Source organism: Musca autumnalis, unplaced genomic scaffold (assembly GCF_047663935.1).
Source record: "Musca autumnalis isolate F117 unplaced genomic scaffold, ASM4766393v1 scaffold_5, whole genome shotgun sequence".
NCBI lineage: Eukaryota > Metazoa > Arthropoda > Insecta > Diptera > Muscidae > Musca > Musca autumnalis.
This window is the reverse complement of record NW_027412088.1, coordinates 29,232,098-29,260,007: the sequence shown is the minus strand read 5'-3', so window position 1 is coordinate 29,260,007 and position 27,910 is coordinate 29,232,098. Positions and strand designations below refer to the sequence as shown.

General features: G+C 39.4%; 1 protein-coding gene across 2 annotated transcripts; it reads right to left on the bottom strand.

Moving 5' to 3' along the window:
- On the bottom strand, window positions 1–27,910 carry LOC141405942 (nose resistant to fluoxetine protein 6-like). 2 transcript variants are annotated; one of them, XM_073990837.1, is made up of 12 exons: window positions 27,698–27,910; window positions 8,438–8,730; window positions 8,156–8,339; window positions 7,938–8,084; window positions 7,321–7,693; window positions 7,078–7,243; window positions 1,703–1,782; window positions 1,143–1,256; window positions 731–1,074; window positions 517–659; window positions 184–313; window positions 1–123 (listed from the first exon to the last, which is right to left on the bottom strand). In XM_073990837.1, exons 1-12 carry the CDS (start codon window positions 27,810–27,812, stop codon window positions 89–91), a joined length of 2,124 nt encoding a protein of 707 aa, XP_073846938.1. In that variant the 5' UTR covers window positions 27,813–27,910; the 3' UTR covers window positions 1–88. The 2 variants fall into 2 exon arrangements, with proteins under 2 accessions (XP_073846938.1, XP_073846939.1); XM_073990838.1 differs by lacking the exon at window positions 27,698–27,910 and adding an exon at window positions 16,634–16,902.

Below are 27,910 nucleotides of genomic sequence, written 5' to 3'. Positions count from 1 at the left end.
TTTTATACTTAGAAACATTTTTTATTAATTACATAACCCTAATTACACGTAACATTATAAAACACTTAAAATTAATGAATAGGAAAGATTATTGGACCTTTGCTTCTTTTGGAACTATTGTAGCTGAAAAAATATAAGAGACATTTTAACAATTGTAACCAATAAATACATTGAAAAAATTACCTCCGTTTCTTGCTTTACCACCTCTCGTCTGTAGAGCATCGAAAAATTGTGCAAAAGGATACTCTATTAAAAGGCAAGCAAAAAACGCCACAATAAGGGAAAAGACAATTGTCAGAAAACCTTGTGCGTTCTAAAAATAGAGGAGAAGACAAATTAAAACTCAACTTTGGAACACCGATAGATGCCAGAAAAGAATGAACTTTTTTTCGCTTTTCACAATTCACTCGCTTCGAACTTCATTGTACAGGCTTCCTGTATATTTTGTCCTCATTTCATTCTGTTCTAGTCTTGACTGCATATTGCAACAAAGTTGTTGAATATTTCTATACTTACAAAATACCAGGAGTTCATATGAAACGGTTTTCGTTGATAACCATTTAACAATTGTAGAATCATAACATGCCACAAATACATTTGAAATGACAAACGGGCCAATATCCGGAATATGGGTAAACGACAAAAATCATAAGCCGTATCTGTAGAAAAAGAAACAAAACCATTTTAAATTACATCAATACAACTTCCAAAGATATTTGTACAAACTTACATCCACATTTGCAAGCCATACCCAGCAGAGGTAATCCACAGACAAAAGCTATCCACAAATTACGATATAGACCACCATATAATGCTGTCCAAATTGAGGGTTCTTGTAAAATTGCCCTTGATCCCACATAACAAATGCCAGCAGCAATTGGAACAGCTAACCAACCACTTAATTCAAATTTTAAATTTCCGCGAACTTTTCGGCGTAACTCTTCTGTACGTAAATATTTCAAATATAAATCACCACACCATATTCCAAAAAGATAGCCACCCAAATTTGTAAATGGTAGTGAATATAAATAATAGAAAACATCGGAATCTATAAAGAACTGATAACGATAGCTTCTGCAACAGAGAGAGAAATGGGAATTGATTAGTATTTGCTTTGGGTTTGTAGGTATCATGAAACTTACTCTGGCTTTATTATAAATGCTGATTCCAACTTCAAAATGTAACTAATCAATGTGGGTATGACCACCGCTAAAATTGCCAATGTATAAAGGACCCGTTTCTTATACTGTGGATATCTGAAAGAGGCCATAAACGGCAAAAATAAGTTGCGGATCATTCAATATTGTAGTACTGTTCCAGAACTGCAAGAATCTACAAATTTTTACTATTTTTTCCGATAACATAAAGGGAAAAATGTTATCGTAGTAAAAAAATGGTAGCTTCTTGCAGGTTCTGGAACAGAGCATATGTCTATAAACGTGACTTCATTTAAGCATAGTACACACCGGCCAACAAAACTGACAGTCATCGAGGTATATTTTGTTAATATCAAAGTCTAGCTGAATAATTACTTTCCTAATCTCTAAATAATACTTCACATATTGTATATCAAGCATTATTACCTAAACAAAAGTTTTTGTTTGCCAGAAAATTGTAGCAAAAGTTCTTTGACTGTCAGTTTTGACTGATGGTGTGTACTCCCCTTTACGTTCCTTTCTTCTTTTTTCCCAATATTACTTACTTTGAGATAAATATTAATACCAATGTGTAGAAGGCCAACAATTGAAAATCTGCAGCCAGATACCAAGTGTGGGTACTAACCTAAACGAGGAAGAAATTAAACAATTAAAATTAATTAATTTTTGGTCTGTTCCAGTACTGCAAAAATGTACTAATTTTTACTATTTTTTTATACCCTCAGCATTTATGCTAACGAGGGTATATACACTTTCATACGAGCAAAATGTGCCTCATCGAAATAATCGTTTTTGACCCCAAGTATGTTTGGACGAAATGTGTTTCAGACAATTTGGAGTTGATTTAGCCATTTCCGTCCATCTGGTTGGCTGGTGCGCACGATAACTCTCGAACGGAGCAACCGATTCGGTTCAAAATTTGGCTTTCGTAATATTTTATGCAAACTTAGTTTATGTTCGAAGATGAGCTATATCGGTCCACTCCTTCCGGTACCTCCCTCACAAAAGTTCGAAAATGTTCGGAAAATTTGTGCACACGATAAATCTTGAAGGGAGTAACCGATTTGGTCCATACTTCGCACATCGTAAAATGTGTATCCCACACTAAATTTTGGAAAAAATTCAGTTTAGGGCCTGCACTCGAATCGCTTTGATTTTTGTTGTAGCAACTTGTATTCACTGCCCCCCATACGACGGTATAAGTTTCATCAGGGGCAAGTCCATACTTCCTGAGAAAATAGCCTGAAAGGTGCAAAAAATCCCTATGACACGGTGTGTGGTGGTTGGAGCGCAAGATAACTCTCAAACGGATCTGCCTATTCGGTCCAAAATGTGGCCTTCGTAATATTTTGTGTGCAAACTTAGTTTAAGTTCGAAGATATGCCATATCGGTCCACTCCTTCAGGTACATACCTCCCCCACAAAAGTTCAAAAATGTTCGGAAAAACTCTTAAAGGGAGTGACCGAGTTGGTCCATACTTTACACGTCCTAATATATCTACTAGATATAGATCAGGTTCGAATATGGACTATATTTGTCCACTCCTTCGGGTACCTCCCACACAAAATTTCGGATAAATTCGCTTTAAGACCTGCTCTCGAATCACTTTGATTTTTGTTGAAGCAACTTGCTTTCGCACCATCAATTACGACAGTAAAAATTTTTTCAGGGGCAAGTCCATACTTCTTGAGAAAACAGCCTGAAAATTGTAAAAAGCCCCTATGGCGCCATATGTAGTGACTGCAGAGCTCAAACAGAGTACTACGTTCGTCCACACTTTGGATATCGTAATATTTCTTCGAATATTAGATGAAATTCGAAGGTATAGGTCCACTCCTTTGGGTACCTCCCCACAAAAGTTCGAAAATATTCGCTAAAATGGTACTCGCGATCATCGCGATCGTATCAAACGATTTGGTCCAAACTTTGGATCTCTAAATATTGTCGAAACTAAACTAAATTTGGGCCCAATCTGTCCGATCCTTGGGATACCACCCACACTTTCATTTCTATGGGGGATAAAGGAAGACGTGGACCTATATTGATAATTCTCTTTTGGAATATTTTTTAACCCCATTGAAGGCGAAATAACAAATTTCAGTAATTTCGGTTGCATATTGACGTCACAACCTTCAGAATTATGAAAAACGGGATGTACGGGATGTCCAAGGAGGCTATATCGAAACGTGGACCTATACCGACGGAATTCAGTCGGAAATGGGACTATATGAAGGCGTGGGCCTGTACGGACAAACGACTAAGTACCGAAGACTAAATACCAAATTTCAGCTATTTCGGTGGAATATTGAAGCCACAACCTTCAAAATACCGAAAATCGGCAGTTGCCGTTCTATGGGGGCAATATGAAGGCGTGGACCTATACCGATAAGTTTAGAAGGGAAAATTGATTTCTCCCAACGAAGACTAAATACCAAATTTCAGCCATTTCGATGGATTATTGGGGACATAACCTCCAAAATAGCGAAAATCGGGAGGTACCGTTCTATGGGGGCTATAATAAGGCGTGTACATGTACCGACAAATTTCTGGGGAAAAGTTTTATACTCTCAAGGAAGACTTAATACCAAATTGCAGCCATTTCGTTGGATTATTGGTTGGATTATTATAGGACACAACCTTCAAAATACCGAAAATCGGGAGATAGCTTTCTATGGGGGCTATATGAAGGCGTGGACCTATACCGACAAATTTCATATGGAAAGTTTTATAACCCAGATTAAGACTAAATACCAAATTTTAGCCATTTCGGTGGAATATTTAGACCACAACCTTCAAAATACCGGAAATCGGGAGGTACCGTTCTATGGGGGCTATATTAAGGCATGGACCGATATACCCCATTTTCAATACCAAACATCCTAGGAGTGATAGAAACTTCTATACCAAATTATAAAGCTTTATCTTAAAAATTGCGAGCTGTATCCTGATTTCAACAGACAAACGGACGGACATGGTTATATCGACTTCGAATTTCACGCTGATCAAGAATATATATAAATTATGGGGTCTCCGACGAATAATTCGATGTGTTACAAACGGAATGACAAATATAATTATACCCTTCATATTATGGTGGATTTATTAAAGAATATTTTTACTTGGCCCTTCAAGGCGTGGATTTATTAAAGAATATTTTACTTGGCCTTTCAAGGCGTGGGTTTATTAAAGAATATTTTTACTTGGCCCTTCAAGGCATGGATTTATTAAAGAATATTTTTACTAGGCCCTTCTAGGCGAGGATTTATTAAATATATAAACAAGTATAAAGTATCAGTCAGCTGTGCCAACAGAGATATACCATAAGCTTCGAACCTAAAGAAATGAAGCAAACACAATCGGGTATGTTCTGAGACATACTTCACCTCTCACTTCACGCCTCAAGCACTTTTGTTCACCTAATTTACGCTTATTTTTCGAGTGTTTATGGACGGACTAGGGCATTGTTGACCAGCAGAGAAAAAGCGACATCAAATCCTATGCAGGCGTGCATAGGCATTTGTGTTGCTTGCTCTTACGCAGCTTGTGTGGGTATAGTTTGGGTATAAAACTAATGGTGGTGGTTTTGTGTTCTGCTGCTAATTGCATAAGCACCAATGGCTTGGCCATCAGGGGACTAGGGTGTACTCCTCTTTTTAAATACCATCTTTCTAAACTTTGTGTGGGAGGTACCCGAAAGAGTGGTCCTATGTAGTCGATATTCGGACATAATGCGAAGCTGTAAAGAATAAAAGATGTACAACGTTTGAACCAAATCGGTTTCTCCCATCGAGGGTTATCTTACGTACTACCATGATGCAAATACCAGGTGACCCAAAAGGCGAATTTAGGGCTTCGTTTGCTGTCAAAGCATATGTTTATACCCTCAGCGTATATACACTTTCATACAGGTAAATGATTGGTTTTAGACCCCAAGTATGTTTGGACGAAATCCGTTTCAGACAATTTGGAGTCGATTTAGCAATGTCCGACTGCGTGTCTGGCTGGTTGGAGCGCACGATAACCTTCGAACGGATTAACCTATTTGGCTATCGTAATATCTTGTCCAAACTTAGTTTAAGTTCGAAGATGGGCCATATCGGCCCACTCCCTAGGGTACCTACCCCACAAAAGTTCAAATTTTTTTCGCAAAAATTATGGGCACGATAATTATCGAAGTGACTAACCGATTTGATACATACTTTGCACGTCGTAACATTTCTACCAGACATAGATAACCCTGCGTTTACAAATGACAGTACAGTTGACTTCATGTATTGATTGTCAAAATCCCACAACTTGCCTGTGTGACGTAGGCGTCCCGACAACTGCAAAAACAGTTTTAAAATTTTGAATGAAAATCGTCGATTTCTTTTTGTTTTTCGTTCACGTATTTTGTTTATGTCCATGTTCTTTTGTTTTCAACACATTTCAATTGTTATTTTACCTATTTTTACAAAAATGCCAAAAATTTGTCTTCCTTACTGTCTGTGAAAAAATTATGGACAGCTGGGAGACAAACGACAAATGTATGTATGTGTTAGTAAATCAGAGTTGTGTTTGAAGACAAACTGTCTCGTGTAAACGCCTAGTAAGGTTCGAATATGGACTATATCGGTTCAATCCTTCGGGTACCTCCCACACAAAAATTCGGAAATGTACAGTTTATGACCTCCGCTCGAATCGTTTTGATTTTTGTTGTAACAACTTGTATTCGCTGTTCCCATTACGACGGAGCAAGTTTTTTCAGGGCCAAATCCATACTTCCTGAGAAAGTGGTATGAAAGCTGTGAAAAACCCGCTATGGCACCATGTGTTGTGGATGGAGCGCACGATAACTCTTGAATGTATAAACCGATGATGTCAACTTCTTCGGGCACCTCCCACACGACATTTCGGACAAGAGCAGTTTAGGACCTTTTAGTTTTCGAAATATTTTTAACTTTGCTTTTGCTTCAAAACAAAAAACAAATTTGAAAAACACATAAAAGTTTGATCGTGTTTCATTCGCACACATTTTCGTTTCGACATAGAGAAACAGGCTGTTAATATTTTGCTCAAAGTTAAATCAAATTATAAGATGGGCCTTATCGGTCCACTTCTTTGGGTATCTCCCTCACAAAAGTTCCAAACATTTCGCTAAAATGGTGCGCACGATAACTCTCGAAGGCAGTAACCGATTTGGTCCATACTTTGTACATCGTAATATTTCTACGAGACATAGATCAGGTTAGAATATGGACTCTATATCTAAACTTCTTCGAATACCTCCCACACCAAATTTTTCTTGCAACAGGTTGCACTCAAGGCCTCTATTACGATGGTAGAAGTTTTTCCAGTGGCAAGTCCATACTTATTGAGAAAACGACCCGAAAACGGTAAAAAAACCCTACGAACAGCATGTGTAGTGGCTGGTGCGCACGACAACTCCCGAACCGAATACTGCTATCGGTCGATTTCTAAGGGTACCACCCACACAAATGATCAACATTTTTGTTTAAGTGCGGTTAAGGGTCTGTGCGGTAATCTTTTGGAAATTTTTACCGAAGTTACTCTTAGTAGCCCTGTTAACAGCGATATGATCGTGGACAAGTCAATGTTTCCTCATATTATGGTCCTATAAAGAGGAATGACTCCCAAAATAAGACACACTTCCAAAATGGACTATGTCGATCCATTCCTTTAGGTACCTCCCCCTCAAAAGTTTTTAGATTTTATCCTAAACCATATCTTTGTCGGCTAGTTCATACGCCCAAAATTCTGAAGACCCCCTAAATACATACATACGATTTTTTGTTGGAAAAAGTTGTTTCAATTTACACAAGCTGAGGGTATACCTTCCTTTTTTACTTGTTTCATATCTTTCTGAATGTCTGTAAAGAAAATGTATTCCCATAATGAATATTGCATTGATCTTCTTACCGTATCCTTTAATGAAAAATTATTTATCATAAATATGTTTTTCCACCAATTTTCACGACTGAATATGCGACTGGGTTCTGATATATGGCGCCAAAATGGTCCATCATTTAAATTAGTTAACACCGTGGCATTAATCCAAATCAATAGAGCCACAGAAGGTAAGAATCTTAAAAAAAACACAATTAAAAAAAAACCGTTTAAACTTTTATTGTAAAACTTTTTTTTTGGATTCCACAAACTTACCTCATTAAACGACTTATCACAATAAATAAATAAGTTTTTATGCATTTCCGCCAACTGGTCTGTGGTGTAACATAACCACCTGCGGTGAATTTTACATACAACAATAAACCACTCATTACCATAAAGATTTCAATAATTGTTGAAGAATTTAATGTCATCAGACCGTGAGTTGAGTTACCAAAACGTTCAAAATATTCTGGATTGCCAGTGTGTTGGAAGTGCAAATAAAATGTGTGGCCATGCAACACCATTAGGGTGCAGACGGAACGGAAGCCATCCAAGTAGGAGAAATCAATGCCAATTTCTCCACGATAGGGTTGTATGAGGCGATAATAGTTGCGACATATGGAAAATGAGGTTAAGAGGCGGGACACTAAAATTAAAGGAAAACAGGGAAATGTTTTTACTTAAAAGGTCTGTATGATAACCCATAAAATTGATTTAAAAAAACGTAAAGACAACAATTAATTTCATACATTTTGGAGACAGCTGACTTTTCGATCACTTTCTGCAATTTTTTTCTTGAGAGGGTAAAATTCATTGACAGAAGTTATAGAGTAATAGTTGCTGAGAAAGTTTTAATACAGACCTAATGTTGCTTTGGGGTTTTAACTTACATGGCTGATCCAAATTATTTTTATAAAATTCATTTGTTTGATTTTCTTCAGTTTGACTAGACCTCAAGACATAATCATAGATACTTGACATGAGTGCCAAGAGTAGGACAATTTTAAGGAATTTATACAAAATGATCTCCGCTGGATCTGAAATGAGACAATAAAGATTTCATCAACAAAAGATTGTAAGTAAAAGTAAAGGTAAGAATATAACAAACCTTTTGCGGTAGAATTATTCCGATACACTTTTCTCTCACAATACTCCACAAAGGTATTTAACTGCAGGCCATCGTATTTCTCTTGAAATTCATCATTTAAACAATTTTGTATTGCTAAGCCATATTTGCTACGCATTTCTAAATCCAAGGGTCTTTTGTGGACATCTTCAATAAATTGTATTATCTGCGGAACGAAAGAAGAAGATTAACAATAACATTTGATAAGATTAAAAAAATATATGTACATACATACCAATATGTATATAGAATTGATGTACATACCTCTTTATTTAATGTGGTATCATGGCTATAGCTAATATTTCCTTCATCCGCAGATTCCTCTAGATATCTCCTACATTTTTCCAAACACACACCAAAGTACAACCGATCATGGCGGTAATGAAATTTATTCTCTTTATGGGTGGCAATTTTATGCCACAGTTCTGATGAATTATCTTGTTGAACTTCAGCATAGACCATACAATATGTGGAGGCGAGTTTTGTATCGACGCCTAAGTCCAAACATCTATCATAGTTATCGAAGGTATACAACGGTGGCAAGTCATGACGAGAATCTAAATAATAAGTCAAACAGAAAAACAGTTTATAAAGCAAAGAAAACGAATGTAAAGGAATTAGTAGTAATGGCCCCAAGCCTATGACGGTAAAAAACGAAAACCAGGAGTTGTTGTTGTTGTAGCAATGCATATATCGACACCTCCAAATAATAGTATGCTAAGTCTAAAAAGTGAGTTTTGCAGGAGAAGCTCTCAAAGTTTGGAAATTTTTTTGAACTTCAGTACTATGCTAATTCAATATTTGTTTATAACTTCTGTTCGGATTGACCGATCATTACCAAAATTAGACAGAATTTAAGTTAAAGGACGTTCGACACCTCCAAATAATAGTTTGCTAATTCTGAAAAGCGAGTTTTGCAGGACAAGCTCTAAAAGTTTGGAAATTTCTTTGACCTTCAGTACTATGCTAAGTAAATATTTGTTTATAACTTCTGTTCGGATTGTCCGATCATTGCCAAAATTTGACAGAATTTAAGTTAAAGGACGTTAAATATAAAAATGTAAAGAACTTGAAAACATGCTAAGTCGACTTAGCATACTATTGTTTGGAGGCGTCGATATGTTCGTTCGTGTATTATTTCAGTTATCAAGTTCCTCTGTATCCAGACTCAAGAATTCTGCAATCTGGACTGGTTGCGTCCATAAAGAATGAGGAGACAGGTGAGTGGGGTTAGCTGGGCAGTTGAATAAATGCGGAGTATCGTGTGGTCCCAATCCACGTGCCGGGCATATGTTGGGTATCGTGGCGTCAATTCGGGTCCAATACGAATTGAGGCGGCCGCCTGGGTGGGGGGAGCCTTTCCATTAAATCGTGCCAGGGATGCTCTCTGCGGTAACACCCAAGCAGATACTGCATCGACAGCATCTTATTGTACTGACGCACCGGTAAAACTATCGCCTCCTCATGAAGATGGTCCACTGATGTCATGAGGAGGCACCCTGTTGCAGTCCTCAGGGCGGCATTTTGGCAGGTTTGAATCTTCTTCCACTTCGATGCGCTAACGTTTGCGAACCACGCTGGCGCCGCATAGTTTACCACAGACTGGCCTATTGCATTGTAGGTGGTCAACAAGGTTTCTTTTTCAGCACCCGGCCAGCGACTTGAGAACCTTGTTCCTACTTATGATCTTATTGCAAATAGCTGTGGCATGCGCGGACGACTTGAACATGCTATCGAACCTTACAGCCAGTATTTTAGGGTAGTTAGTGGTCGGAATCAGTGCACCATCGACCAATATCTTCAGTGGGAGCCTCATCTCAGCCGCCCATGTGGTGAACAGCGTGGCTGTGGATTTAGCGGCGGATATTTTCATATTCCTCAGATGGAAGAACTGCACTAGGTCAGCTATGTTGACATTTAACCTATCACATATCTCATCGACGATGGGACCCGACGCCAAGATCGTACAATCATCCGCGTACATCACGATCTCTATGCCGTCTGGAGGGTGTGGAATTTCAGAAAGGTAGAGGTTAAACAGTTCCGGAGATATCACCCCTCCTTGGGGAACTCCCTGTTTCACTCTACGGGTTTTGGACTTCTTGTTTCTGAATTTTACAAACAAACACTTATAGTTGATTACCCAACGTTTCAAACATGGCTGGAGATTAGTTTTCTCTATATCCTCGAACAGCTTGCCATGGTTGACGGTATCGAAGGCCTTCGATAGGTCAAGAGCCACCATGACTGTTCCGCCGCGCGGCCTTTTCTGGTTCAGTCCTCTACTGATATGTGTGGATATGGCGTCTAATGCTGTTGTAATATTATGCATTTTCCGAAATCCATGTTGATGTTGGGCAACTGGAAAACACCTTCTCATCGTGGGGAGGAGTAGCGCCTCTAGGATCTTTGCTACTGGCGACAGGAGTGAAATCGGCCTGTACGATTCACCTCTGATGGCTAGAGTTGGGTAATCTATTTTCTAGTTCCTTGTACTAGTTCCAAAACGTATGAGTAACATCATGAAATATAACGTGTGATGTTAAGTATACGCAGTTTGTTCAAAGAAAAAATGTGGGCCATTGGAACTGCGAAGTGAACGAGATAGTTCCATATAGTTCCTTTGGCACAACTCTACTGCTGGCATCCTTGCCAGGCTTCAGTAGCGGGACCACCCTGCCAACTTTCCAGGCATCCGGTACAACATGGGTAGCTAACGATAGGTTGAGAACACTTGTTAAATACTCAACTCCAGGTTCATCCAGCTGCTTAAGCATTACCATCGATATTCGGTGCGGGTCCAACGCTTTGGATGATTTTCGGATGGCATCTGCAACATCGCTCATCGTAAATTGTGGTGGTACCTCCTCGGCTGGAAGAGCTCTTCTTATACGGCGTAGCACACTTTTCTTCGCCCTATCACTCTCGGGGTGCTCTATGAACTGCCGGTTAAAATAACACGCGCACATCTTTGGGTCAGTTACTGTCACGCCGTTGAAAGTAACAGCCGTTCTGTCATCCTTCTTTTCCGGACTCGAGAGTGATTTAACCGTTGCCCACAATTTAGTTATACCAGCACCAATGTTGCATTGCTTCAGATGGTCTAGCCACTTTTTCCGCTTATGTTCGCTCACTAGCCTGTTGACTTCAAGAGTAAGTTCTCTAACTCTTGGGTCTTCGGGGTTCGTACGACGAAGCTCATCACGTTCATTTGCTAGTCCCGTCGCCTCTGCTGGGACATTTGGTCTTATTTCGGGTATTCGACCAGCAGGTATGTAGCGAGCGGCTGCTTTAGTGATGATGTCTCAGAAAGTTCTCTTAGCTACCCGAGGATCTGAGGGGGTGGGCAATTGTCTAAAGCGGTGATTGGTAAATTCTCTGAAACCTTGCCAATCAGCTTTCCCATGGTTCAGGAAAGTACGGCGTTCAGAGGTTATGAAGTCGGGTGGTCTGTTTACGGAGACGATGATAGGGAGGTGGTCCGAACTAAGGCAAATGACGGATTGCCAAGATACGTAATTTATGAGACCTGGTGCCACAATGGTGATATCTGGCGAGCTGTGGCAGTTTCCTCTAATCCTCGTAGGAGCGTCTTCATTCACCGCGCAAAACGTGGAGCTATCGATTTGCTCTGCCAGCGCTGTACCCCTCTGGTCATTACTTAGGACGGAGTGCCAAAGCTCATGATGAGCATTGAAGTCCCCTAGCACCAGACGGTTATCGCCCTCTAAAAGCAAACTAATATTGGGCATATAACGCCGGGCACAGCTATTCATCGGCGGTATTTACACATTAAGCAGCTCTACCTCGGCAGTACCACAATTTACTGCTACCCCCATACACTCCATGTATGGGTCAATAGAGCCAAGCTCAAGCGAGATAGGTCTGTACTGGACAGACTGGTGTATTAGGAAGGCAAGTCCTCCTCCTCCTCCGCTTCTTGTGCGATCCTTCCGCAAAACGTTGTAACCATCGCAACGTAAGCTACAGGTGGCGGTGAGCTTTGTTTTCTGGATCGCGGCGACCATGATGTTTTTCCGACTCATAAAGTCCACAATTTCACGGACCTTATTGCGGAGACCGTTGCAATTGAATTGCAGGAATGATGCATTTCCGGGCCGTTGAACAACAAGATGTGGTGTTAGATGCTGCATTTGTTGTTGTTCTTGTTGGGGAGACTGCGGGGGCGTCTCGTATTCCGACGACGACGAATAGTCAGACTACGACGTAGAAGACGCACTGGGTGATGTGCTGACGCAGCAAGCAGCAACATACCTGTCGCTGTAATCCCGGGTGCTACTAAGGCCAGAGCACCCACGAAAATGCACCCATTCCATGCATCCATTACATCTCACCATTGTTGACATGTGGTGGATGCGGATCTGGCAAACGGCCATACTGGCCCGGGGTTCATTTCTATCCCGGCACGGACCAGAAGAGCTCGGAGCAGGCATTCCGGGATAAATTGCCGCTCCCATGGTGAAAAAATACTCGAACACAAACACATAATTGTTGAGGTAACGGCTTCTGGTCAAAGATTCCTCCGAGTTAATCCGGTGCATAGAACCGGCCGTCGCGGGATTGAAACCAGGAGTAGTGGACATAAATGTCCCATGAACAAATGCGACAAAGTCCCACAATGCGAAATATGGTCATTTTTATATGATGTTTCGATTGAAGATTTCTCGTTCCAGACCAATAAAAGTGGGTTTTAAAGAATATTTTTTCAAAGACCCTTAGACCAATAAACATCGGTTTCTAAAGGATATTTTTTCAAGGACCCGTAGACCAATAAACGTGGGGTTTTAAAGAATATTATTCAAGGGACCTCAGTCCAATAAACGTGGGGTTTTAAAGAATATTATTCAAGGGACCTCAGTCTAATAAACGTGGGGTTTTAAATAATATGTTTTCAAGTACCCTCAAACCAATAAACATGGGGTTTTAAAGAATATTTTTCAAGGACCCTCAGACCAATTAACGTGGGATTTTAAAGAATATTTTTCAAGGACCTTCAGACCAAAAAACCTGAGTTTTTAAAGAATATTTTTCCAGCAAACTCAAACCAATATATGTGGTGCTTAAAATAATATTTTTCAAGGATCCTCAGACCAAAAAACGTGGTTTTTTAAAGAATATTTTTCAATCACACTCAGACCAATAAACGTGGGTTTTTAAAGAATATTTTTTCAAGGACCCTCAGACCCTCAGACGTTAGTCTTTAAAGAATATTTTTCAAGGATCCTCAGACCAAAAAACGTGGTTTTTTAAAGACTATTTTTTCAAGGACCTTCAGACCAATAAACGTGGGTTTTTAAAGAATATTTTTCAAGGATCCTCAGACAAAAAAAAAACGTGGTTTTTAAAGAATTTTTTGTCAAGGACGTGGGTTTTTAACAAATATTTTTTCAAGGAACCTTAGACCAATAAACGTGGGTTTTTAAGGAATATTTTTTTCAAGGACCCATAGACCAATAAACTTGGGTTTTTAAAGAATATTTTTTCAAGGACCCTCCGACCAATAAACGTGGGTTTTTAAAGAATATTTTTCAAGGACCCTCAGACCGATTAACCTGGTTTTCTAAAGAATATTTTTCAAGGACCCTCAGACCAATAAACCTGGGTTTTTAAAGAATATTTTTACAAGGACCCTCAGACAAATAAACCTGGGTTTTTAAAGAATATTTTCTCAAGAATCTTTAGACCAATAAACCTGGGTTTTTAAGGAATATTTTTTCAAGGACCTTAGACCAATAAACGTGGGTTTTTAAGGAATATTTTTCAAGGACCTTTGGACCAATAAACCTGTGTTTTTAAAAAAAATTTCAAGGACCCTTAAACCAATAAAGGTGAGGTTTTAAAGAATATTTTCTCAAGGACCTTTAGACCAATAAACGTGGGTTTTTAAATTATATTTTTTCAAGGACCCTAAGACCAATAAACGTTGGTTTTTAAAGAATATTTTTTCAAGGATCCTCGGACCAATAAAGGTGGGTTTTTAAGGAATATTTTTTCAAGTACTCGTAGACCAATAAACGTTGGTTTTTAAAGAATATTTTTTTAAGGACCCTTAGAACAATAATCTTGGGTTATAAAGAATATTTTTTCAAGGACCCACAGACAAATGAACCCTCACGTGAAACGTGTTTTTTTAAAGAATATTTTTTCGAGGACCCCCAGACCAATAAACGTTGGGTTTTAAAGAATATTTTTTCAATGACTCTCAGACCAGTAAACGTGGGTTTTAAAAAAATATTTTTCAAGGACCCTCAGACCAACAAGCTTTGGTTATAAAGAAGATTTTTTCAAGGACCCTCAGACAAATGAACCCTCAGGCCAATAAACCTGGGTCTTTAAAGAATATTTTTCAAGGACCCTCAGACCAATGAGGGTGGGTTTTTATTATTATTTAATATTTTTCAAGGACCTTTAGACCAATAAATGTGGGTTTTTAAAGAATATTTTTTCAAGGACCCTTAGACCAATAAAGGTGGGGTTTTAAAGAGTATTTTCAAGGACACTCAGACCAATAAACGTGGGTTCTAAAAGAATATTTTTTCAAGGACACTCAGACCAATAAACGTGGTTTTAAAAGAATATTTTTTCATTGACCCTCAGACCAATAAACATGGGTTTTTAAAGACTATTTTTCAAGGACCCTCAGACCAATAAACCAGGGTTTTTAAAGAATATTTTTCAAGGATCCTCAGAACAATAAATGTATGTTTTTAAAGGAGAATATTTTTCATGGTTCCTCTGACCAAAAACGTGTTTTTTTAAAGAATATTTTTTCAAGGACCCTCGGACCAATAAATGTGGGTTTTTAAAGAATATTTTTTCAAGGTCCCTCAGACCAATAAACGTAGGTTTTAAAGGAGAATTTTTTTTCATGGATCCTCTGACGAAAAAACGTAGTTCTTTAAAGAATATTTTTTCATGGATCCTCAGACAAAAAAAAGTGTTTTTTTAAAGAATATTTGTCAAGGCCCCTTAGACCAATAAGCGTGGGTTTTTAAAGAATATTATTCAAGGACCCTCAGACCAATAAACCTGGGGTTTTTAAAGAATATTATTCAAGGACCCTCAGACCAATAAACCTGGGGTTTTAAAGAATATTTTTTTAAGGACCCGTCAGACCAATAAACCTGAGTTTTTAAAGTTCAAAAGTACTTCTTGTGGTCCTGCTTACGGCGATGCCTTGACAAACTAAAATGTCTGGTGGGCAAAAATAAATGTCGAAAGGTGTGACTTACATTGACCCAACCTTTGCACATCGGAATTTTTCTCTCAATCTTTTTCTCTCAATTTTTCTCTCAAGGTTCGAAGATGGACTCTTACGGACAACACAAAAAAATTCAAAAAAGTTTCTTTAAGTGCGGTTTATGGGCTGTTCGACGATTCCATTGAAATGTTCATCCAAAGTAGGTAGTCCTCGTGATATTAATTATAAGGATATCATTTGTTTATTGACATAACGGACCAAAGTCTCTAAAAAATCCTACGATGTCCAAGTGAAATAGCCGGTGTGCATCGAAAGGAATGAATGACATTGGTCCAAACCTTTGTACATCGTAATGTTTCTCTCAAACTTACATCAAGTTCGAAGATGCACTATATCGGACAAAATAATTTCGGATATCTTTCTCATAAACGTTCAAAATTTTCGCTTATGTGCAATTTAGGGGCTGTTCGAGGATCGATTTGGAATTTTTGCCGAAGGTGCTGCTTGTGCTCCTATCATAATGGCCGGAATAAAAAAATTCGATCGTGACCGAAAGGACGGGCTCTCAAAATTAGATTTTGTTCCAATATGGCCCATGTCCATTCCGAATACGGACACGCTGCGATCCTACGGCGAATGGAACTTCCATCGAGCTCGAAGGAAAACAGTCATCATATATCACCCCAAAGAACTTTGAATTGTACACATACCCAACTGGGAGTCTTGAACCCACAACATCTCAACTCTAGCCGGTATAAGCTTGTATTCCAATGGCTATAAAATGAAACTGAAACAAGAGCAGGCGTCTTCATAGATACCCTACATGTACGATTCTCATATGAACGAACATTGTACAGGTCCTAGTCTATGAAATCTGCGGCAGTTTCAGCTTAAAGAAAGCCTTGAGAGCGGTACGAGCGATTATAGCTCTATGTTGGACACCGGATAACTGCAACATTCAGGAAAATGAAATAGAGTATAAAATGGCGCGGCGCTCATCGGTGTCACCCGATGTTGAAATCCATATTTCGGCCACCCTTGTATCACATGATGCGTCAGGTATAAGGTTGGCCAGATTTGGGACAACGAACCCAGCTGCACCTCGAATGTCCTTCGCCAACAATTTTCAACAAAATATGCTTGTTCCACTCTTCATAATTTTCACCAAAAATCCACACAAAATGTCCATTCCCAAAATTTCATTCATTTCCAAAATTTCAATGTCCATTCATACTAACATTCCACTTGACCACTAAGAGCATATCCTTGAACACTTAGAAACACCGACAATGCCAGTAAAAATTTCACCGAAATTCGTAGAAACATTTTTTCTATTAAAGGATATTTCTTAAGGCTTATTTTCACTTCAATTTTACAGGGCGGAATTTTTTCAACCGTTGCATTTGAATTTAAAATCGGAACTGATTAGAAATTGAAACTGCGATTGATTCATAAGTAGAACTATTTGTAAATTAATAGATTCGCATTAAAACGTTTTTACAGCATCAACCGACCAGACGCTGCTTGTTTCTCTAATAATTGTTGGGATTATAACAACACTGAACAACACAAAAAATAATTACAAGATAATTCGGCCAGATTATGAAAGAGGACCGAAAAAAGAAGACACGTGTATCGGCGTTTTGAAAGTTTAGGTCGGGAAGTAACCTAAATAGGCGTGCCAATTTCCGCCCATTTCTACAGGGTTTGAAATATTCGACATCAGATTCCTTGGAATCCTTGGTATAAAGTGTCTTTGGCAATATTACTGACAACAATGCGGGGAATCTTTTTATGAAAAAAATTAACCCTCATGCGAGTCACTAAACAGGCCTTTTTGGTCCCTTTTTTCAAAAACGTTTAAAAACTCCTTTAAAATGTTACTATAGGTCCCCGAATACACCAAAACTCTAAATCGTAGCTAAATGCCAGGAATCAGTAAAATCACGTTTAAAAAGACCCGTTTAGTGACTCGCATGATGGTTAATTTTTTATAAAAAGATTCCCCGCATTGTTGTCAGTAATATTGCCAAAGACACTTTATACCAAGGATTCCAAGGAATCTGATGTGATAGGTTACTTCCCGACGTAAACTTTCAAAACGCCGATACACGTGTCTTCTTTTTTTCTGTCCTCTTTCATAATCTGTGCGGGGTTTCTTGTAATTTTAAAAAAAGTTCAATTTTGTTGTACAGTGCTATTAGTCAGTCAGTCATAAAGAGTACTCGTAAGTTGGCTTAGATGGTAACAATGGGCTATGTTGTAATCGTAAGATACTAGTATGTATGTACATATGTATATTTGACGTCAATTAAGAAAAATCTGGAGATGTTCGCGGGTAAATGGAAAATTTTTCTTTCTTCATAAATTAAATAGAATAAACCTGTCGGGTGTGCAATAATTATAATTGAAGTCATATAGACATAACCATAACCTTTGTGAGGCGGCTGGTTGACTGGCTGGCTGTTAGGCAGTTTGTGTAATGCTTTGCAAGTGTTATGGAGGTGCGAAGGGGCTTATTGTTGGGAAACAATGTTATAAATTTAGCAAACTGGTAATTGGCAAATCGTTTAATTCATATAATATTGATCGACTGATGTATTTCATAATTAATTCTATTTATCAATTCCCTTAATTATTATAAAGGCAACCTTTATCATTACGGTTTTTAAAGAGCAACAGATTTTAAGCGTTTGCTGGTGTTGGGAGCACCTGCGACGTACAAACACATCAGGGATTCTACGACGAATTCATTTTCATTCCCAGTATGACGTATTACCCTGAAATAATTTTTGAATATCCGTATCAAACCCAAATTTCGCAGCTGAGGTGACGGGACTAGCAAATGAGCAATAATGAGCTTTGTCGTACGAACACTTAAGATCCGAGAGTTGGGGAACCTACTCTTGAAGTCAACAGGCTAGTATGGGCGAACATAAGTGGAAAGAAGTAAAAAAGCGTTAAGTTCGGCCGTCCCGAACCACCACCATGAACTATTCTGAACTAACATGGAATAATTATTCTTTTTTAGGGAGCAGCATATCACGAAATGCCTGCTCCGGAATCTTTTAGTCCGTGCCGGGGCGGGAGAAATCCCAGGACCAATTTATATTTGCCCAGTTTGTCTTATCGTCATGCATCACACTTAAACTTCGTTTAGATGCAATATATGTCGGGAGTGGATGCATCGCAGGGGTTGTTCTGGACTCTTCCGTGGAGGGGCTACGATATGGAGTTTGTTGCTGCATGCTGCGTGAACACCTCTGCCCACTTACCATTAACACAGAACTCAATCCCTCCGTCCCTTTCAACCAACGCCATCCCAATACAAGTTACATGCCAAATAACACCCCATATAAATAACCAACCACACAACACTAACAGAACCAACAACGACAGACCAAACTGCAGAATGTGCAAAAGAGCATTTAACCGGGCTGCACGTCCAGCTAAATGTTCCGTGTGCAACACTAAGACACATCTCAGATGCTCAGGTCTAAGGAATTTAACACAACACTCCCCTGACTTTGCTGGCCCCTGTTGCCGTAGAATCCAACAGACACAACCATTTACTCCATACTCACATTCCACTACAGCCAACCACTCAGCTGTTGCCAGCCTCCTTGTTAACGACACAACCCCAAACAACACCTCAACAGCAAATAGTCCTAAGACACAGGGTATCAAAATCCTACAATGGAATTGCAACGACCTGAGTACGAAAATAACCGAGATCACTGACTTCATGGACAGAAAGGGCGTTCCACTGGCTGCAATACAGGAGACCAAGTTGTCAAACAGAAGCAACCTGACGAGATCCTCCTCATACTCTAACCTCAGGCTAGACAGAGATAGGGATACAGGAGGTGGTCTAGGTGGATGATAATACAATTCTCCTGGGGGACCTCAATGCGCACCACGACAGCTGGTATTCGGAACTAGGCTGTGATGCCAGAGGGAACTACATAGCAGAGCAGGTAGATGATTCTAACTTCTGCTCCATAAATGAGGAGCATCCTACCCCCATTACGGCTTCCTGCCGCAGCTCCCCTGATGTCACACTAGTCAGCGCAAGTCTAGTTGCGAATGCCACCTGGCACGTGGACATTACGCTAAACTCCGACCACCTGCCCATCACATTAAAGATCAACATGGCTGACACATCTTCCTTGTCTGAAGAAAGAACCTTCATTATCTTCAACAAGGCTGAATGGGACCGCTTCAATAGAATAACAGAAGATGAATTCTCGCAAGCCCCCCTCCCAACTTCAGCACCGGCAGGTGAAACATTTTTCAGGAACACCCTGCTCAAAGCAAGTAAAAGGTGTATTCCAACGGGGCGTATAAAAAAGATCAGACCAAATTTCCCGACGGAAGCCGCGAAGCTGGCCGACCTTAGGGACTCCATCAGGAAAGCTGATCCGTCTGATGCAAGAATACAGACCCTCAACAAAGAGATAAATAAAATGGTGTCAAAACATAAAAAAGAGCTATGGCACAAACACTTAGAGGAGTCGGACCCTGGCACAAAAAGACTATGAAATACTATAAAAAACCTGTCAAACCCCAGACGTACAGACAGTACAAAAATAACCTTCGGAGATAATGTTCCAAAAACCCCAGCTAAGACAGCAGCGGCCTTCTGCAGACAATTTGTCGAGCATTCGCTGACTCCGAACCGCGAGGTCCCAGACATGTGGAAAGTCGGAAAAATAATCCCTGTCCAAAAACCAGGCAAACCCGCCCACATCAGCAATTCATACCGCCCCATCACTCAGCTATCGCCAGTTGTAAAAATACTATCTTACCGCGCTACACTGAACACTTCCACCTTGCCGACCATCAGCACGGCTTTAGAGCCGGAAGGAGCACTATAACAGCTCTCAGTGAAGTCATGGCTAAGGTAACAAAAGGACTAAACAGCAAGAGGCCACATCACAGACGGTCCAAAGCCTTTGATACGGTCAACCATGCCACTCTCCTGAGGGACGTTATGGAAACAACACTCCCCAACTACCTCAAGAGATGGCTGGTTAACTACATGGCAGGCAGACAGTCCTATGTGGAGTTCCGAGATCACAAATCCAAGCCCAGGAAGAATAAACAGGGAGTACCTCAAGGGGGCGTACTATCCCCGTTATTATTTAACTACTATATCTCCAAAGCTCCCAACCCCCCGGAAATATTCAGCTAATATCATACGCCGATGACTGCACGATCATGTCCATTGGCAGGAATATCCAAAAAATAGAAGACCGCATTAACAATTACCTCCCCAACCTCAAGGACTTCTTTGAAGGTCGAAACCTTCAGTTATCTGCCCCCAAGTCCTCAGCCACCATCTTAACATCGTGGACATAAGAGGTCAACACTGAACTAAATATTCACATTAGTGGACAAATCATCCCAACAATAAAGAACCACAAAATATTGGTTGTAACCTTCGATAGTATGTTCCTCTTCTGTAAACATGCCGAGATGGTGTGCCGGGAATGCGGGAAAAAGGAATAAAATACTTAAAGCTCTCTCTGGCAGCACATGGGGGAAAGACAAGGAGACCATCCTGACCACCTACAAGGCAATATGTCGTCCCATCCTTGACTAAGCAGCACCAATATGGTCACCGGCGATCAGCGATACGCAATGGAAGAACCTCCAAACGGTCCAGAACACGGCCTTGCGTATCGCCACAGGGTGCCACTCTAAGGCCCCAGAAACCCACTTACAGCATGAAACCAAACTCCTCCCCACTGTACACTCTTAACACAACAACACGCGATTAAATGCAAGAAACGGGACCATCCTAACCATGAGAGCTGCAATAGACCCCCCTCTGAATGATCCACACCCATTAGATATGACTTTCGTAGAGAGCTACCAAATATCCCCCCATTCCACAGTGGTGGCACTTACTTGGGAAGGTGTGACAAATACACTTCTAAATGCTATATCGACCTGAAATTGTTATCAATGGGTCATAGTGGCCTAAAAACACTCTACGTAAAATACTCGTATTGGGGTCCTCGGTCCAAAATTTCGCGTGTTTCCCATGAAACGGATTATCTTGAATTTAAGTATTTTACTGTTACCAAGACATTGTTCAACCAAATTTGCTGTAATCCGGTAGCAGGAGTTATTATTGTATTGTAAGCATCCCCACGAAAAATTTTCAGTATTGGTCCATGATTTGGTTTACTCCCCAATGATTTATATATCGATTTATTTGGGCAGATGTCAACCAAATATTCTAAGCGACTATATTCTTATAATGATCTCAGACTTCAGAACATTATCTTATAAAGAAATGTCGTATCGGTCCACTTTTGACCACAGCCTCCATATAGGTTTACCATCTTTTTTTTTTGTACTTTATAAGATTTAACCACATTTGTCTGCAGAATTACTTGTAATAATGCATTTTTTACTCATCGCGGGGAAAACCCTCCACTTTTTAGCGTGGTCCAACATTAGGGTGTCCCAAAAATTAAATAAATTATTTGTTAAAGTGATTACCCCCAAATCTTTTTTTCGCGAGTTTTCATTACAGGTCTAAGTTACCATGACCATAGAAATCGCTAATAGCACAAAAAACGTTATATTGAAACAAAATTTAAGAAAGCCTAATAAAATTACTTAAAAGTATTCCAAAAATTATAAATTCAGCAACTATGAAAGGGTGTTAAACTTTTGGTCATAACTGCCAAAACTGCAAAATTTCCGCAAAAAGTCTATACAGTTTTGAAATCAACAGGCGCTAGGCTACAATTTGGCACTAGTGGTCATTTGTTCAAATTTGTTGAAAGTGACTAAAAGTTTAAGGAAATCCATACATCTATATTAAATAATTTCATTTTTACCAATATTATAACCAAAATATTTGGCAACCCTTTCGATTTAGAGGAATTTTCATAACTAGAAAAATGAAGCTTAGGCAATTTACTAAATGAGTCATCTTAAGTTAAGGCGTTAAAAATAGTCCTTTGTTTCATAAATTCGCTTAGAATATAAGTATTTTTTCTCAAATTAGTCATGTTCATGAGGCGTTTTGTCCATAAGAACCGCGAAAAATGGAAAAAAGTTGAGTTTCGAAAAATTTGGAATGTTTCGAAGCTATTTGCATTTTTAAATTTTTGAAACGACGACATGAATTTTTTGATTTTTGTCGTTGGGCGCATCCACTGTGCATTCCCCCATAATCCATCAGATGATGACATAAAAAAACGCCCTCAAACAAGTTCACTCAAAGGCAGTTGAAGACCAAATCTCCTCCTATACGAACTGTGTTGTACTTAGTGGGAGACCCCCTCCTGTAAGCGAGGATGAGAGGTTCCTACCTACTGAGACCAGATTGACTTTATCACAGCTCAGATCTGGTATCTCTAGGTACCTCAACAGTTATCTCTCCCTCCTGAATCCAGAGATAACTGACGCATGCCCAAAATGTGGCCAATCTCCACACATCACACGGCACCTCTTCGCGTCTCTTTGGACACATCCAGTTGAAGCGGCCCGCTTTCTGGGACTGGATGTGGATCCCTAGATGTCTAAATATTAATTTCATATTTTCGTCTCTTCTTTTCTATTTCTTTCCTCTCGATACAACCTTTACCTGTAGGGGTTACAACAACAAAAACTGCAGCTTACAGCGTTATTGTGATGGTTATAACGTATAGAGGATGAAACGGAGTTGCGGATTGCACCAATCTATTCAATACAGACTTATCTCGCTTATCATGATAGAATTCTGGTGTAGAACTGCCTAGTTAGAGTTGCTTAAAATATACATCCCGCCTATAAATAGCTGTACTTCAGGTTATAGGCTCAACATTAGCCCATTTTTGGAATGTCACTTAGAGGACTTTAGTGCCCATAATGAGTTACGGCATTCGGTCCTCGCAATACCAGGGATATATAGTGCTGGCTGAGCAGATTGATAGCTCTACATTTTGCACGGTCAATGAGGACACAATTACCAGCGAAAATTATCGGAAAGTGTCACAGTTTGCCAGACCATCGTGTGACTTGGTCTGACAAATCTCCCCATAATTGTCTCTATTAGCCGATTTCATCACCTCTGAACGCCACACTTTCATCAATCATGTGAAAGCTAATTGGCCTAGGTTCAGAGAGTTCACTAATCACCACTTCAGAGATCTGCCCAGCCCTTCTGATGTTGGGGTAGCAGAAAGGACGTTCCGAGACATCGTTACTGGGCAGCCGCTCGCAATATACCTGATGTTCGAATGCCCGAAGTGAGACCAAACTTCCCAGCAGAAGCGGGATAAGCATAGTCGTGCCACTGACCCCAGAGTCATGGAGCTGATACTGGAAGTTAACAAGTTGGTAGGTGAGCATAAGCGGATTAAGTGGTTAAATCATCTGAAGAGTGAATTGTGGCCAACAGTTAAGTCGCTCTCGAACCCTGGGAAGAAGAAGAAAGATAGGACCTCAGCCACGTTTGGTGACGTCGCGCTGACTAATCAGAAGAGGTGCGACAATTTCTCGAGCACGAGTACTACGTCGCATTAGATCTCTCCCTGCCGGTGATGAACTACCGAAATTTACAATGGATGGTGTTGCGAATGTCATCGGTAACGCTAAATCATCCAAATGCTGAAACAGCTGGATGTGCCTGGAGTTGAGTATCTCACTAAACTTCTCAACCTGTTCCAAGCCACCCAATAGTTTCCAAAGCCAAGTAAGGATGCCAACAAAGGTGAATCGTATATACCGATTGTCCTTTTTTTGCCCGTAACAAAGGCCCTTTAGGCTTAAGTCCTCCCCAGTGTCAGAAATAGGTATCCAGTTGCCGATCATCAGCATGGATTCCTCAAGCAGTACAGCACGACAACAGCGCTGCACACTATCTCCACACATATTAGTCGAGGACTCAACTGTGTGATAGAACAGCAATGGTGGCTCTCGACTTATTAAACGCCTTTGATTCTGTCAATCACTTTACACTTTTTGAAGTCATCGAGCAGACAACCCTCCGGTGAAGTTTGAAATGTTTGATAACACTGTGAACCGAAATTTTTGGGGGTGGAAAATTCCAATTGGAGATCAAAGCCCTTGGTGAGTATATACAGAACCCTGAAGGACAGATTCGCCGTGAGTCGTACTTTCGCGATATGGCGTGGTGAAGTTTTTGCTAGAGACCCTGTAAGCCATCAGGAATTAGCGTTATATCTTTGTTCACTGTTGCTTTAGCTTATTTTTGAGATGACATGTCTTCAGTCAAATCGAATGAGGATTATTTTCGTAGAGCACTTCGACTTTCTATCTCGCTTCCTTCAATGTCCTTTTCGTCCTTTATTTTAAGAGCCGCTATAAAAGTACCACAAGATGAAGTTTTTCAGCTTCGAAATGTTCTGCAAAAATGTCGGCCAGAAAATTTTAGGTACGGCTCTCATTGACAACAAATCAATTTTGTAGCGTTTTCGTGGTCGTTTTGTGCATTTACTCCTGTTTGCTCAGAAAAAACTGTGTTTTGTGTTTTTGTATGTTCTGTGACGAATATGCACAAAACGACCACGAAAACTCGACAAAATCGATTTATTGTCAATGAGAGCCGTACCTAAAATTTTCTGGCCGACATTTTTGCAGAACCTTTCGAAGCTGAAAAACGTCATCTTGTGGTACTTTTATAGCGGCTCTTAAAATAAAGGACGAAAAGGACATTGAAGGAAGCGAGTTAGAAAGTCGAAGTGCTCTAAGAAAATAATCCTCATTCGATTTGACTGAAGACATGTCATCTCAAAAATAAGCTAAAGCAACAGTGAACAAAGATATAACGCTAATTCCTGATGGCTTGCAGGGTCTCTAGCAAAAACTTCATCACGCCATATCGCGAAAGTTCGACTCACGGCGAATCTGTCCTTCGGGGTTCTGTATATACTCACCAAGAGCTTTCATCTCCAATAGGAATTTTCCACCCCCCAGACTTTGAGCTCCAGTTTGTTGCACAGTGTAATCAATTATATGTGTGAACGCCAGTCGTATATGAAATTCAGGAACAAAAAGTCCAAGTTCCGTTAGATACCTTCCCTGATGTAATTTCAAAGGCTGAACTCCTATTCGACTGATCTTGCCATCTTTTTCGACGCGAGGAATATGCGAATATGAGCAAAAATAATTAAAGGTTAGATTTATGAAAATCCAAGGAGTATTTTTTAAATGTTTGGACAAAATTTGAAATAAAAAAATTATTTTTTTTTTAATTTTTTTTTTTTAATTTCATTTTTTATACCCTCAGCCTTTAGGCTAAAAAGGGTATATACACTTTGATACGATGAAAATGTGCCTCATCGAAATAATGGTTTTAGACCCCAAGCATGTTTGGACGAAATGTGTTTCAGACAATTTGGAGTCGATCTAGCCATGTCCATCCGTCTGTCTGTCCTGCTAGCTGGAGCGCACGATAACTCTCGAACGGATGAACCGATTCGGTTTAAATTTTGGCTTTCGTAATATTTTGCCCAAACTTAGTTTAAGTTCGAAGATGAGCTACATCGGTTCACTCCTTCCGGTACCTCCCCCACAAAAGTTCGAAAATGTTCGGAAAATTTGTGCGCACGATAACTCTTGAAGGAATTAACCGATTTGATCCATACTTTGCACATCGTGAAATTTCTACCAGACTTAGATAATGTTCCAATATGGACTCAATCGGTCCACTCCTTCGGGTACCTCTCACACAAAATTTCGGAAAAGTTCAGTTTAGGACCTGCTCTCGAATCGCTTTGATTTTTGTTCTAGCAACTTGTATTCACTGCCCCCCATACGACGGCATAAGTTTCATCAGGGGCAAGTCCATACTTCCTGAGAAAATAGCCTGAAAATTACAGAAAGCTCCATGACACCGTGTGTAGTGGTTGGAGCTCAAGATAACTCTCAAACGGATCTGCCGATTCGGCCCAAAATTTGACCTTAGTAATATTTTGTCCAAACATAGTTTAAGTTTGAGGATAAGCCATATAGGTCCACTCCTTCAGGTACCTCCCCACAAAAGTTCAAAAATGTTCGGAAAATTTGTTCGTACGGTAACTCTTGAAGGGAGTGGCCGAATTGGTCTATATTTTACACATCCTAATATATCTACCAGGTATAGATCAGGTTAAAATATGGATATTTGGATATAAATTTGTCCACTCCATCCGGTACCTCCCACACAAAATTTCGGATAAGTTCACTTTAAGACCTGATATCGAATCATTTTGATTTTTGTTGAATCAACTTGCATTCGCTGTCTCAATTACGATGGTAAAAGTTTTTTAGGGACAAGTCCGAAGAGTGTAAAAACCCCCTATGGCACCATATGTTTTGGCTGGACATCCACTTCCATAACGGTCAATGTCGATCCATTCCTTTAATATCTCCTCCGCAATACTTTTGATCTTTAATCCTAATCATCAAAGGGCCACAAAATTCTGAAAACACCTCAGACATAGGCTGAGGGTATATCTCTGTCGGCAAAGCCGACTGATACTTTTTTATTTGTTTTTTTTTTTTTTAATTTTATATATTTTTATGTTTTGTTTATTGGTGCTTTGCCAGATTGGAACATATGAAAAACTCAAAAGAACTCATATTTTGGTACCAAATATGAACGGAACTTAAATTTTTAACTTTGACCTTGAATTCCTCTTCAATACTAGACCTTATTATTATTGTTGTTGTTATCTGTTATAACAAAAATATATAAACATATCTAAAGTTACATAGTTTTCACCAGGAAAAAACGATTCTGAACCACAGTGCACCATCCAAAACATCTGTCCAGCGGTACTGCCTATCACGATACATTACATATTCAATTGCCCTGTCAAACCTACTCAAATAAATTCAGTATATTTGGGTTTATTATCCATCGAAGCAGCTACATTCCTTGACCTGGACAGTCACATCAGATTATCACTCGGTCAGCCTGTCCGATTATAGATTTAACAACACGTTATTTTAAATTGAAAAGTCAAAGATCGGCACGTATGAAAATGCATTCCCCGTTCTGATTGTTGGACAAATCTTTAGTATGGGATTATTAATTAATTAAGTAGGCCAATAAAGCAAATGCACCGCAAATATTCTTCTTTCTTTGTTTTTCATCGTATTTCTAATACTTATTTTCTTCACACTTGCATTTCACATAAACTTTCAGCTTTTTTTTGGAATAAATTAAAGTTTGTATTAACTTTAATTGAAGGAAACGTGTGTTATGAAAATGAATTAATTTATAGGCAATAAATAATTAGCTATTAACTTTTAATTATATTATTTAAAAAAAACGAAACGAAATTACTAACATTGAACTTTTGCACGAACTTGAACTTGTGTAATTAGTAAATATATCACAACGTTTTTTATATAGCTCACACATAATGCACGATCTTCTTTAAGTGTTCTCCTCTTTATAAACATCGTAAATTTGAATTGTTTTTATTGCCGAATCGTGATTTCCTGTAACCGTACTAGTAGAACGTTTAGCCATCCGTTTCGTATGAATTACAAAATGATAC

What these genes read in the sequence shown, in the direction of transcription:
- LOC141405942 (XM_073990837.1), bottom strand. Translation starts at nt 27,812, where the DNA reads ATGTTTATAAAGAGGAGAACACTTAAAGAAGATCGTGCATTATGTGTG. An exon ending in AGTTCGTGCAAAAGTTCAAT is followed by an intron (nt 8,731 to 27,697) that starts GTTAGTAATTTC and finishes CTTATTATTTAG; the next exon opens with ATTCTCGTCATGACTTGCCA. An exon ending in ATACCACATTAAATAAAGAG is followed by an intron (nt 8,340 to 8,437) that starts GTATGTACATCA and finishes TTCGTTCCGCAG; the next exon opens with ATAATACAATTTATTGAAGA.